Source organism: Ovis aries, chromosome 3 (assembly GCF_016772045.2).
Source record: "Ovis aries strain OAR_USU_Benz2616 breed Rambouillet chromosome 3, ARS-UI_Ramb_v3.0, whole genome shotgun sequence".
NCBI lineage: Eukaryota > Metazoa > Chordata > Mammalia > Artiodactyla > Bovidae > Ovis > Ovis aries.
In genome coordinates, this window is record NC_056056.1 from 63,118,098 (window position 1) to 63,132,126 (window position 14,029).

Genomic DNA, 14,029 nt, shown 5'->3' on the forward strand with positions numbered 1-14,029 from the left:
TATCATCTGATTTTTGCTTATTTTCCTTTGAAAACAAGTCAAAGTATACTAAAATAGTATCACAGTAGATGAGGAAATTCTAAGGTGCTGAGTCACTGAATGCCATGCTGCTATATTCATTGCCATACCATTGCCATGCCATACCATAACATCCCTTCCAAGTATATATTTAAGCCACAATGGAAATGATAGTACATAAATATGATCACTTAAGTAACTTAATACATGACATTTCATTTCACAAAAATATTTGTTAATCAGTAAGCATATCCCAAATGTTCACTGTATAATAGGCAATAAATCAAGCTGAGTTTTGCAAAATTAAGTTTTCACACAGAACACTGAGAATGAAGAGAAGAGTTAAACATGGGAGAGGAAGGAGGAGCTTGTGGGAAGGAGTTAGTATTTACTTTGGAAGCTAGCAAATTTGTAAGCACAAAGCAGGAAACATTTAAAAAACAGCATACAAGGGAGCAAGGCAGTTAAGTAAAAATGGGTGGCTTCACAGGTAAAAGGGCATTAAAATCCTGAACTCTGAATTTAAACTTAATTTGAACAGTAATCAGAAAGTATTTATTGCCTTTCTGAATAAAAGAGAAAGTAAAAATTTAAGAGTATAAGGTTGGAAATTCCCTGGCAGTCTGGTGGTTAGGATTCTGAGCTTCCACTGCAAGGGGCACAGATTTGATCCATGGTTGGGGAACTAAGATCCTGGAAGCAGTGTACTGCAGCTAAAAAAAAAAAAAAAAAAAAAGTGAAAGGTAGGCTAATGTAGAACTCAAGCTGCAAAGCTGTTCAGAACATGTTGTTATGGCAAGGATACAGATCATAGAAATATTTAAGAGACTATATAGAATAAGCTGAATTATGGAGAAGAGTTTAAAATTGCTCTTATAGGAAAGGATTACTATTTTCTTATTTACTTTTCAGTAACATCTCTCCCATTTTAATATTAAAAAAAAAGACTTAGATTTAACTCAAATCTACATTGCTAACAAAAAATGTGATAAAAGATTGGAATTTGGAATTCAATATGTAATTTTGCTACTGGTTTGTTATATAACTTAGCATTTTCTTAAAGTCCAATAGAGTAAATTTTGTAAATAATGTAGTTATAAAACAGTAGCTTAAAATCTACTGATAAAACATTAAATAATGCTTTTCAAAATGCCCTCTGCCATTAAGGTTTTAAACTGTCATTTAAAGAATAAAAAATCATTAAAAATGGAAGAAAATTTATATACAAATATAAACATAGCATAGTTTATAAATACAGTATATTACCAAAGTCATTCTAGATTACAAAATTACTTTCAAATTTTATGCTAACATGAAAACACTGTATTTAAAAAGTGACAATATTTCAAATCAGTCAAGGCAACCCAGAGTATCAGGGACAAGCAATAAAGATAAGGAAAAAAAAGACAAAAATGTTTTCTTTATCCATAGCCCCTAGATTAGCCAACTGACTGCAGGAAGAATTCTAAGTCAGTTCCCAAATACATGTTTTTAAACTCCAGAACAATTCTGCCCGCCTCTGGAAGGAGAGAAAGCTTTTTCCTCATTAGCTTTTTGTCCCATGAAAGGGATAATCATCCAAAAGCTGCCAATGTACACTAACCACTGGATATCACTTAGAGTAACACACAAGTATAACTATCTGCTGGAATGAAGAGTCCACACTGTACTTAAGAAATGTCCCAAGCACGCTCTCCACTAGGGATTAATTAAAAAGAAAAAAGAGGGAAAAAAAAGAAAAGAAAAGCTGGTGGAGATCACTGTGAAGAAGCTGGATCTTTAAATAATTGCTGTAGCTAAAGTATGAAGCAACTAAGAGGCATACACACACACAGGAGCATTCTATTACCTGGATGGATGGGTATGTTCTGTTGTTGTCTGTGCTGTGCTCCCCTGGAATGCTGCCTGCTGATCGCCCTTCACATTTGTATCTAAAACGCATTCCCCTTTGCCTGGGTTGCTCAATTATCTCTATACGTGTGTTAACCCCACCTGGAAATTTTAAAAGGGGGAAGAGTGAAATTACAATCAAAATAATAATGGATTTTAACCATTTTGCTTTTTAGAAAACAGTAGTCTAAAAAATGTTCCCTCTCTACTAAATAACAAGGTTGAAATGCAATTATCCAAGACTGGGTGTTGAAGACACTCCTCTCTCATTCAAACTGCAATCCCTTACTGTGTAAACACAAGTCATTCAAATCATATTTACTGGCTAGCACTTTATCGTTTAATATCTATAACTAATGCTACCATGAAGTTCTGTGATAACCACTTCAGAGATACCCACTTACATGAGACCAAACAGAAGGGTTTTCCCCCAAAATTCTCCAAGAAGTGTCAAGAAGCTAGTCTTCAGAAGTACAATATTATATTCCAAAAGTGATTTTGCTTGATTTTACATTAGGCTTATCTTAAGTGTACTAAGACTGTTCATTGAAAATAAAAATGCAGAAGGAAATGTTAAATTTTTCTAATATCTCCATTGGACTCTTCAGGACTTACACATAGTACATCAAAACAACTTCCAGAAGGGACTTAGGTTCAAAAGAATTTTCAATCAATCCCTCTAAAGTATAAGACACTATAGAGGAAAATAATTATTTACTTTCTGTAATGAATGTAATTCAAAATATACCTTTAGAATGAACTACTGACATACCCAACAATGTGGATAAATATGTAAATATGTTCAGTGAAAGAAGTCAAATCAAAAGTGCACATAATTTTATGTGTTATGATTCCATTTATATAAAACTCTAGAATATGTAAACTAATCTATAATGAAAGAAAGCCGATCACTGGTTGCCTAAGCATAGGGATGTGGAGTGGATGAGGAACTTTGGAGGACAATAGACATGTTAATTACTTGACTGTGTTGATCTCAAAATTGTATAAATATGTCAAAAGTTATCAAATTGCATACTCTATAAACAGTGTACATTAGTTATATGCCAATAAAGTTGTCTAAAACATATGCACCTTTATCCCCTCTTATTATCCAAATCATTGAAATGACAGTTAAATAAAGCACACCAGTGTGCTTACAAGTAGGATATTAGCAATGCATCTTTATTTCGGGGGTATAAAGATGTCTTCCATGAAAAAACCCCAAATCAAAAACCACAACCCCCAAAAAAACCCCTGCCTCGATCGGTTTAGTGATTTCTAAATTCCCACAGTTAGATATCCATTTATTTAACTAAAGGCTTATCCTCTTGTTAGGATGCAAGCAAATCTTCAGAAAGGGTAACACAGTGGGTCGTATCAGTGCAGTATGGGGAAGAGGCCTTTTGAGTCCAACTCAGCCACTTCCTAACATTGAAGACACTGGAAATATCTCTTAAGTTTCCTCCTCTATAAAATGGACATAATAACAATAACACCTATCACATAGGGTGTTGTGAAGATCAGGGATAACATGTTTCTTACCAAGTGTCAGGCATATAACAAATATTCAATAAATGGTTTATTCTTATTCTAGATGCTTTATTGAAAGCAGTAATTTATAGTGGTACCATGACAGTATAACAACTGCTACTTTCAAGGATCTTACAGAACAATGTGGCAAACAACACGAATTATTAGACTATAGAGGAGGGAATAAAAAAAATTTTGTTTATGCTAACAAAATTCTGCATAAAATGATAATAAGAGCAAAAGAGTCAGGAAAGCCTATCCTATGTCAAGGAAAACAAAAGTTACTGAAATACTGGGTGGGGAGTTAGGAGGAGGAAGGAAGAAAGGCAGGCATTTCGAGGGAAAGGGAAGAGGGTGTTCAAAGGTGGTGGCACAGAAAAAAAGAGCTAAAGAATCACACGACAGCCCCAATGGAGCTGAGATACACTTCTACCCTTAGAAAGAAAACCAGAACCAGAGTACATCTGGGGATTGGGATTTCACTCTGAGTGACAGAAAATCAATTAATGGTTTTATGCAGGGGAATCACATGATCAGATTGACATTGTAAAGTAAGAATTATGGTGGCAGTAGACAGACTGAAAAAAGAGAAAGCAAGGTGATCAGTTTAGAGGCTGTTACAGCAATGTGGGAGATGATAAGGGTATATGAGAAATTTGGTAGTGATAACAGGAATCAAGGATTATTTACAAGACAAAATTGACAGTACTTGGTGACAATGAACATTAGGGTTAACAGAAAGTATCGCTGATGGCTCCATATTTTCTAAGTATTACTGGCATCTTTAATTCTATTGTTTGGTTTAGATTCCTTGTGCTTGAATTTACTGCCTATCTGTTTACTCTAAATACAAGGAGCCAGAGAAAAGTGACTTTAAGCTAATCAAATTTATAATACTTATTTCAATTTTACTGAAAAATGTAAGGCATACAGATGAGTATTTCAATTTCACACCCTTGGGAGGGATAAATCGGGAGACTGCAATTGACATCTATACAGTACTATATATAAAACAGATAACTAATAAGAACCTACTGCACAGCACACGGAACATACTCAACACTCTGTAATGACCTGTATGAGAAAAGAATCTAATAAGAGTGGATATACGTGTGTGTACATATATATATATTTATACATGTGTATATATATATATATGTATGACTCACTTTGCTGTACAAGAGAAACTAACACAACATTGTAAATCAACTATGCTCCAATAAAAATTAATTTAAAAAAAAACAATTTCACATCCTTATATATATCCTCATATATTTCAAATAATCAAATTCACATTTCAGTTTCAAATATTTCACATACTTGCATATCCTTGTAGGAGTATTTAAAAGAAAGTACATTTTCCTCTTAAAATGAAGTTCAAAATACTCAACAGTATTTTTTAAGTAATATCTTAAATCATCTATGTGGTTGAACTAAAGGTCAAATAAATCCCTGCCCACTGCTTACTTAAAGGTGTCTTAGTGGGAAGTTGATACAGAATGACATCATTAATGGTAAGTGGCTAACTTTTAAGGGAGGAGTGTGAATAGAAGTGCTAGGCTTAAAGTGAGCATTCAAATATTTTTCATTGGTTACACAAAACTTCCTTAAACTAGAAAGTGTGTTTAAGAAAATAGTTAAATCACAGCAGGATCCTCTATGATCCACCTCCCAGAATTCTGGAAATAAAAGCAAAAATAAACAAATGGGATCTAATTAAAATTAAAAGCTTCTGCACAACAAAGGAAACTATAAGCAAGGTGAAAAGACAGCCTTCTGAATGGGAGAAAATAATAGCAAATGAAGCAACTGACAAACAACTAATCTCAAAAATATACAAGCAACTTATGCAGCTCAATTCCAGAAAATAAACGACCCAATCAAAAAATGGGCCAAAGAACTAAATAGACATTTCTCCAAAGAAGACATACGGATGGCTAACAAACACATGAAAAGATGCTCAACATCACTCATTATTAGAGAAATGCAAATCAAAACCACAATGAGGTACCACTTCACACCAGTCAGAATGGCTGCGATCCAAAAATCTGCAAGCAATAAATGCTGGAGGGTGTGGAGAAAAGGAACCCTCCTACACTATTGGTGGGAATGCAAACTAGTACAGCCACTATGGAGAACGGTGTGGAGATTCCTTAAAAATTGCAAATAGAACTACCTTATGACCCAGCAATCCCACTTCTGGGCATACACACCGAGAAACCAGAATTGAAAGAGACACATGTACCCCAATGTTCATCGCAGCACTGTTTATCATAGCCAGGACATGGAAACAACCTAGATGTCCATCAGCAGATGAATGGATAAGAAAGCTGTGGTACATATACACAATGGAGTATTACTCAGCCGTTAAAAGAATTCATTTGAATCAGTTCTGATGACATGGATGAAACTGGAGCCGATTATACAGAGTGAAGTCAGCCAGAAAGAAAAACACCAATACAGTATACTAACACATATATATGGAATTTAGGAAGATGGCAATGACGACCCTGTATGCAAGACAGGGAAAGAGACACAGATGTGTATAACGGACTTTTGGACTCAGAGGGAGAGGGAGAGGGTGGGATGATTTGGGAGAATGACATTCTAACATGTATACTATCATGTGAATTGAATCGCCAGTCTATGTCTGACGCAGGATGCAGCATGCTTGGGGCTGGTGCATGGGGATGACCCAGAAAGTTGTTATGGGAGGGAGGTGGGAGGGGGTTCATGTTTGGGAATGCATGTAAGAATTAAAGATTTTAAAATTTAAAAAATAAAAACTAAAATTAAAAAAAATTAAAAAAATAAAAAAATAAAAAACACACACACACACAAAAAAAAGAAAATAGTTTGTGGACAAGAGAACAGAAAAACAGTTGTTGAAACATTAAATAAAATATTTTTAAAAGATGTTTGAATACTAAGAATGACATATATTAGTTATCATATAATATCAAGTACTTTTAAAACCCCTGAACTCTCTTTCTGTTGCAGAAGCTCTTTAATGGTAAAAGTCTGACAATCAGAGTCTATTGTAATATTCTCCATTCCCCTAGCTGGAAATAATCTCCTGCTCTAAACTACTGCAGCGTTTTGTTTATGGCAATTATTGCAAATAACTGTGAGGGAAGACTTACTGTTTTATTTCTTCTTAAAAAAAAAAAAAAAAAAAGCTATTTGTTTTATTTCTTCAAGCTACCTGAAGGCAGGAATTGTGCCTTACTCCTCAGTGTCTTGCACAGATATTCAGGAAATATCTGTGGAATGAATGACTGAAAATCTGGAGATCTTGTTTTGTTTGTGTAAATCACGCAAACATTGAAGGACTATATTAATAATTATTTGGATTTTCCTTATTAGGTTCTACTACTAGGAAAAATAAATTCATAGTATATCATGAGAAACGCTGGGCTGGAAGAAGCACAAGCTGGAGTCAAGATTGCCAGGAGAAACATAAATAACCTCAGATAAGCAGATGACACCACCCTTATGGAAGAAAGTGAAGAACTAAAGAGCCTCTTGACGAAAGTGAAAGAGGAGAGTGAAAAAGTTGGCTTAAAGCTCAACATTCAGAAAACAAAGATCATGGCATCTGGTCCCATCACTTCATGGGAAATAGATGGGGAAACAGTGGCTGACTTTATTTTGGGGGGCTCCAAAATCACTGCAGATGGTGATTACAGCCATGAAATTAAAAGACGCTTGCTCCTTGGAAGGAAAGTTATGACCAACCTAGACAGCATATTCAAAAGCAGAGACGTTACTTTGCCAGCAAAGGTCTGTCTAGTCAAGGCTATGGCTTTTCCAGTGGTCATGTATTGATGTGAGAGTTGGACTATAAAAAAAGCTGAGTGCCAAAGAATTGATGTTTTTGAACTGTGGTGTTGGAGAAGACTCTTGAGAGTCCCTTGGACTGCAAGGAGATCCAGCCAGTCCATCCTAAAAGAGATCAGTTCTGGATGTTCACTAGAAGGACTGATTGTGAAGGTGAAACTCCAATACTTTGGCCACCTGATGCGAAGAACTGACTCATTTGAAAAGACCCTGATGCTGGGAAAGATTGAAGGCGGGAGGAGAAGGGGATGACAGAGGATGAGATGGTTGATGGCATCACTGACTCAATGACATGAGTTTGGGTAAACTCTGGGAGTTGGTGATGGACAGGGAGGCCTGGCGTGCTTCAGTCCATGGGGTCGCAAAGAGTCGGACACGACTGCGTGACTGAACTGAACTGACTAGGAAAAATGTTGTTTGTAAGTGCTAAAATCACTATACCTTCATACTCCTCATATCTACTCATATTCTAATTTCTTTATGTTTATAACTTAAAAAAGCTTCCCACTTATAAATCATTTATATCATGCCTCTGTACAGTGTATCAGTGACTTCCTTCCTCAGTACCCTGTTTTAAAGCGCTATCCTTCCTGAAGATAAAAAGTGGTGAAATGCAATCATTCATGGAGTGGAAGACAGTAAAACATAAATTAGGGAATTGTAGAGAAAATGAGTACTCTTAACTATGATTATCTCAATAAAAATGTCTTCAAAACTGGTTCTAAGCAAGTAGATCACTGTACTTTTCTTTAACCAATATTATGCAAAGCTGGGATTGACTCCTAAATTTTTAATCATACTGTAAAATGCTAATGCAGACTAGAACAGTATCTGAAATACAGCCAAAATGTTTGCAAGATATATTTATGTTTTTATTTGCACTTAGGCAAGAAAGAGTACTACTTGATTTTTTAAGATTAAAAAAAGAAAGTACATTAAAGAAAAGAAAAAAGTAAAGTATACTGAAATAAAAGTTAAAAATGGACGATCAATTGTCAGACAGGCAGATTATTAACTAAAACTTTACAGGTAGCACTGGGAACCAGCATTAGTCGAACAGTGAAAAAAATGTTTATTGCAGTAATTAAAACACTCTTAATTTTAAGACACTTCTCATTTGATCCTCTTAATCTCATAAAAACAGGACAGCAAATATTATCCCATTTCACAGTCGATAAAACTAAAGTTCAAAACTATATGAAGTTATAAGAAAAAGAAATTATGAATGATATTAGTAAATATGACAGCTGGGATCCTGAGGGGGGGGGGACATCAAATTTAACAGAACAACAAGCATAAAAATAGCTGGAGATAAAGTCACAGTAACTGATACAGCAAATGAGCTAAAATAAATGCAACTTAGTTTAAGAAAATAATGCATCTTGTTGGATCCTATTTGGATCCAACAAAATTCCTAGAACAGAGTTCATTTGGGACTATATATCAGAATCACATAGGTAGCTTTTTAAAAAAATACATACCCTGACCGCACCTGAGATCTGCTGAACTGAAATAGAAATCAATCTAAAGCCTGGACCTATTTGTGGAAAAAACCTTCCAAGCAATTTGAACACACTCCTGATTAAGAACCACTGCCCTAAAACATAAAGAGGTGGAAACCACAAGGTACATACCTAGAGAAGCAATCCCCAAATTCACGTACTAGGATGAGCCAGGTGATGGATAAACTAGACACAGGAATTCTGACTACCTGTTAACTCTCTCCCTCTCTCAAACGTTTTACCCAAAAGCAAGCAAGAGAAAAAGTACTATTATAGAGACAGCCTTCAATTACACTGATTTATTTAAAATATACCTTTTACAAAATTAGTTATTGTAACTACCATCAGTAACATTTCTCCCAGGACAGTATGCCAACGTGACACACCACAATTTTGAGTAACTGACTAGAGTATGCATCTCATTCACTGAAGGACTGGATGACAGACTGCTGTAGACTCAAAGGAGCAAATGGAGCTAACAATATATAATTTTCCAAATATCACCTCTACTCACTTTGGAGACAAAAGAAAACACCTATTATTCTTTCCTCAAACCTAGGAACCCAACTGAATTATGCTGCTCTTTCTTCACCTCAAGACACAGGTGAGTTTTTTCCATTTCTTCCCAATTATGATAAAAATTTAGAGATACCATTTCCTACATATATGACATTACATCCAATTAACAAAAGGGCAAAGAAAACTCAAGACTCTTCCCATAAGATCAGACGGAGACTAACACAGAAGATGCAGAAGAAATCAGACAAAGGATAGGTGGGTAAGTTATATCAATCAAATTACCAAAAGGACATGTGGTTTATTTCCTAAACAATTTTTTATTTACTTTTTTCTTCAGAATGCTATCATTTAAGTGGACCAAGGAGATGGCCTCCAAAGATCACTGTCAACTTCTACTTCCCTAGTTTAAATACATACAGAACCACTTCAACATATTTACAAGTAAATAGGAATTCTTACATATTCTTAAAAGGTATATTTTCTATCTAGCATCTGGTTAGTCTATTTTTATGAAAACTTAATGTTTCATAAAATTCTATAATTGTTAGGTTACTTAAACAATATTAAATGCCAAATGTGCCTAATAGCACCTATTTCTTAGAGTTCTGAGTCCCAAAACAGCTCCACTACAGAAGAAAACTAACATTTATGGGCATATATTACCTCATTTGCTCCTATTAAGGCTGCATAGTTAGACCCATTTTCAAATCACAGAGGGGCAGAACTAGAATAAAAACCAACCTGAAGTCCAGGTTTACTCCAATATATCAGATTAACTCTCTCATCTGGGCTTTAAGAATCCAAATAAGGGATGTGCAGAATACTTGATTATATATGTACCATAAACTAAATAAGAGACGTAAAAAAATCTGGCAAAGAGATCCTACTGCTAGAGAATCCACTGCTGTTGGGGTATGGAGTGGAGGAATAAGTCTTGAAAAAAATATAACTTCCAGGATGAAATAAACTAGAGAAACTAAATCAAAAATATACGGCAGGACCAAATCATCTGGGCAATTAAGACTGCCATATTTAAATATAAAAATTATAGGATGCCCATTTAAATATGAACCAAACAAACAATTTTTTACCATACATATACTCCCTGCAATTATTTGGGTCTACAAACCCAATCATTTGCAGAAAACACAGCTGAGGGAAAGATGGAATAAAAGGAAATTATGAGTCCCTCAAATTACATTTGAGAAAGATACTACACACACCCCAGGTGTTCCTAATTATGACTCTCCTCTGATTCCTCCCCAGTCATTTCACTAGCTCATTCCCTTCACTCTATGTCTATCATATATCACCCTAATTCCTTTATAATACTGTTATCTTGACATTTTCACATACTGCACTTCTGAAGCAGCCTTCATGTTTATGTGTTTAGTTTTTTATACAAAAAAAAGCATTTTCTTTACCTACCAATTTCAGCATCCAGTTTTATCATCAAAGATTGTGTCATACACTGATTTTTCCTCCTTACTCAAAAGAGTTCTCTTGAAATTTACACTACAAAGGTGATAAGCAGTGGGTCTGCAGATGTAATTTCTTCGTGTACTTCCTATTACATGATGTAGCAGAATGATACTAAAGAAAACTGAATATACTATATACAAAATAGATAAGCAACAAGGATATACTGTACAGCACAGGGAATTATATACAGTATCTTGTAACAACATATAATGGAATATAATCTGTAAAAACAACCCAGTCACTATGCTGTACACATGAAACTAAAACAATACTATAAATCAACTATATTCCAATTTAAAAAATAATAATTTTTAAAACTGTAAGTAAAAATAAATTATCTAAATTTGAATACATATTTTACCAAAGACAGTACTATTTATTAGTAAACAAAGCACACAAAAACATTTGCACCTTCTACTGGAATAAGGAGAAGCTTTAAATTCAGACCAAAAAATAGCTAATTTTATTTACCTTAAAACAGATTAGAATCATAAATATACAAGAGTAAGGACTGCTTATGTATACCTTGGATGGGACTGAGAACTTCTTTTTAATGCCTATCCTAATTAACTGTGTCAAAAGAATGGAATCAAGGTGTAATTAAAAAAAAAAAGTAATCAAGACAGCTTGATAGAACTCAAGCTGTGAAATCCTAAATATGACAGTTTAACTGAACAAAATTTAGAATCATACATATAGTCCCAGTTATTCATAGTACTTATATAATTTTATTTATGAGATTATGATGTTACTGTCATATTATACAGACCATATATTCAACTACAGACACCTATTTACATATAACATCCGGTGAGAAATGAAGAAACAGTCTTAAATGCTTGGTAATCAATAAAAATACTTTCTGAGGTTTTTATACTCTGTACTACAAACTATAAACTAGACAATGGTAAACTAAGCAGAAGTTTTTTTCAGTTACTCTTTTGCTTAAATTACTGTTTCAAAACAGGATGGGAGCTTATAATTTTGTGAATCTTTTTCTCTAAGATTTTTACAAATGATTAAGGAAAGTACACCCAGATTTTTCCTTAGTAGTTTTCAAACAACAGAATTACAATTTAAATAACTTGTTACATTTTAAATAGTGTCATTTTAATATAATTCCAGAAAAGGGGAGGGTGATAATTACCCTTTAAAATTTTCCCCCCTCAATTTAGGAAATCAGTCCTCTCACTAAGACAAAAACAAATGTCAGTTTTAAACAAGTTTAAATTGTACCACATTTTTAAATGATGTGGGTCTTACAATAGTCCATATAAATGGCTAATTCTTCTTTCTCTCTTTTGAATGGATTACAAGTGTTACATTCACACCATATATCAACAAAGTTTGGTTAAATTACCAGAAGGCTGATTTTTCTGTTTACTTTATTATGCTAACCATTCTTTAACTTTCATACAAAATCCTTCTGAGAGTCAATAAATTAACCAAGTGTTTCAATCATCTTTGCACTTTTAATCTCAACATGGTCTGAATTTATGAATTTACAAGATTATCTGAAAGTTTAGGGTCACTGAAGTGGCTAAAGAGAAAGTTGAAATATTTTAAACTACATTTGTATTCTCACAGAAAACCACAGACAAACTGAAATCAAATGTCATGTGAACCACCCCAATTTCCTTTTTGGCCTAGAGCAGTAGCTACCTCTTTGTTCTGCTCAACCCTGTTTTTAAAAAAAAAAAGTCCTTTATGCTTTCTACTTCCTCTTCTCTGGTAGTCCTCAGTTTTCTACTGTGGGTCACTGAACCAGGGTGTTGGGAGGATGCAGGTCAAACATAAACAAGCCTCCTTCTTCAGCCTCCTGTTGTCTTCAGCCTCTGCGTTAATCCACACTTTAGGCCTCCTTGCCTCTGCTCACTCTTGCAGGGAAGGTGCCTCCAAGAACCGTGACAGACTCCTGTGAAGGTCCCACTCCAAAGCAGCCTACTTGATTTAGTAACCCTTAGGTTGCAGGCTAACCTAAACCACAGCTGGATGGGGAGGCTCCCTCCCGCATCCTTTAAGCAGTTTCTAGGTAAAGCAAGAGATCCCCGCATTTACTGTCTACAAATAAGTATTCACGTAAGTGACAGAAAGTTTTCATTCTCACCCGTTACTTTAAAGCACGGGGATCCTAAAAATCCTCTTTTCCCCTTCCTTCCAACAAAAGAGAACAAAACTCGATTTCTGCTCCATAAATTAAAAAGTACGCACTTTACAGTAAAAATGATCCACTTGTTGAAGCAACATTTCCACTTAAGACTTGTTAAAATACCACTGGTGATTTTTAAAGGCGCGTCACATTTGTCCAACTGTCAGCACAACTGCGATCACCTCTTGGCAACTGATGAAACTGAACTTAAAAAAAGATAAGCTCTCCTGAGACCGGAAGGTTCCTCATTCCTATTCTAAAACGAAACACCACCATTTCAACTTAAATCAATTTAAAAATACGGGAACTCTTTCGTCCTCCTTTATTTAGATTCTTATTACTTCCTTAATCCAAAAACAAAGTCTTCTGGAAGGTCTAAGGTTCCGGCTATTACAATGGCATCAAGTTACAGAGCGTGACTTCGATTTCGCACGCAAACCCTGAACCAGGTCACTTTTAAAAGGCTGACAAACTTACCAGAGGCGATTTTAAAAACAGAATGAGACATAACCAAAACTGGGCCCCCGAAACCCTGAGTAGTTAGATCCTCGGACGCACTCCTTCGCTCCCCGCTGTCCGGGACCCTGCCCACGCCCGGCCGTCGGTAGCCCGCGCCGGGAACACTCACCTGAGGCCATTGCTCCGCTCACAGCGCCGCCCCGCTCCGAGCGTCCGGACCGGAGGCCGCTACAGTCACTCAGCCCGTCAGTCGGGCCGCCCAGGGACCTCTGCTGGCGGGATCCCCAGTCCCCCTGACCACCCCCGGGCCTCCTCCTCCTCCTCCTTCCCGCCCTCCTCTGGATTTGCGGCTCACACCTTCCCACCCGCTTAATCCTCGCGCTCCGGTCACCCGGCGTCGCTCGTCCAGGTGGCAGAAGCCAGAAGACGGAGCGCAGCTACAGCGGAGAGCAGGTCTGCCTGAGAGGCGGACAGCCCAGCGGGAGGGGGACTTCCAGAGACTGACGTAGGATCCCTCACCTCCGTACCCCGGGGCGGGGGCGGGGGCGGAGGCGGAGCGTCCTGCGACCGGCGCGCGAGCGTCCGCCGACCGCTGCCGGGCCCCGTCCCGCCCATGCCCCGCCCACCCGCCCGTCTCCTG

General features: G+C 36.3%; 1 protein-coding gene across 2 annotated transcripts in view; it reads right to left on the reverse strand.

Moving 5' to 3' along the window:
- The window catches only part of REL (REL proto-oncogene, NF-kB subunit), a 49,072-nt gene extending 35,188 nt beyond the window's left edge, over positions 1-13,884 (reverse strand). The window contains exons 1-2 of one of the 2 annotated variants that reach the window (XM_004005929.5): positions 13,559-13,884; positions 1,868-2,010 (exon numbers count right to left, since the gene is read on the reverse strand). In XM_004005929.5, coding sequence (XP_004005978.1) covers positions 1,868-2,010; positions 13,559-13,568 — 153 coding nt within the window. In that variant the 5' untranslated portion in view covers positions 13,569-13,884. The remainder of the gene's footprint in view (positions 1-1,867; positions 2,011-13,558) is intronic. The other variant, XM_027966801.3, reaches the window with a different exon arrangement.
- Between the last annotated feature and the right edge of the window lie 145 nt (positions 13,885-14,029).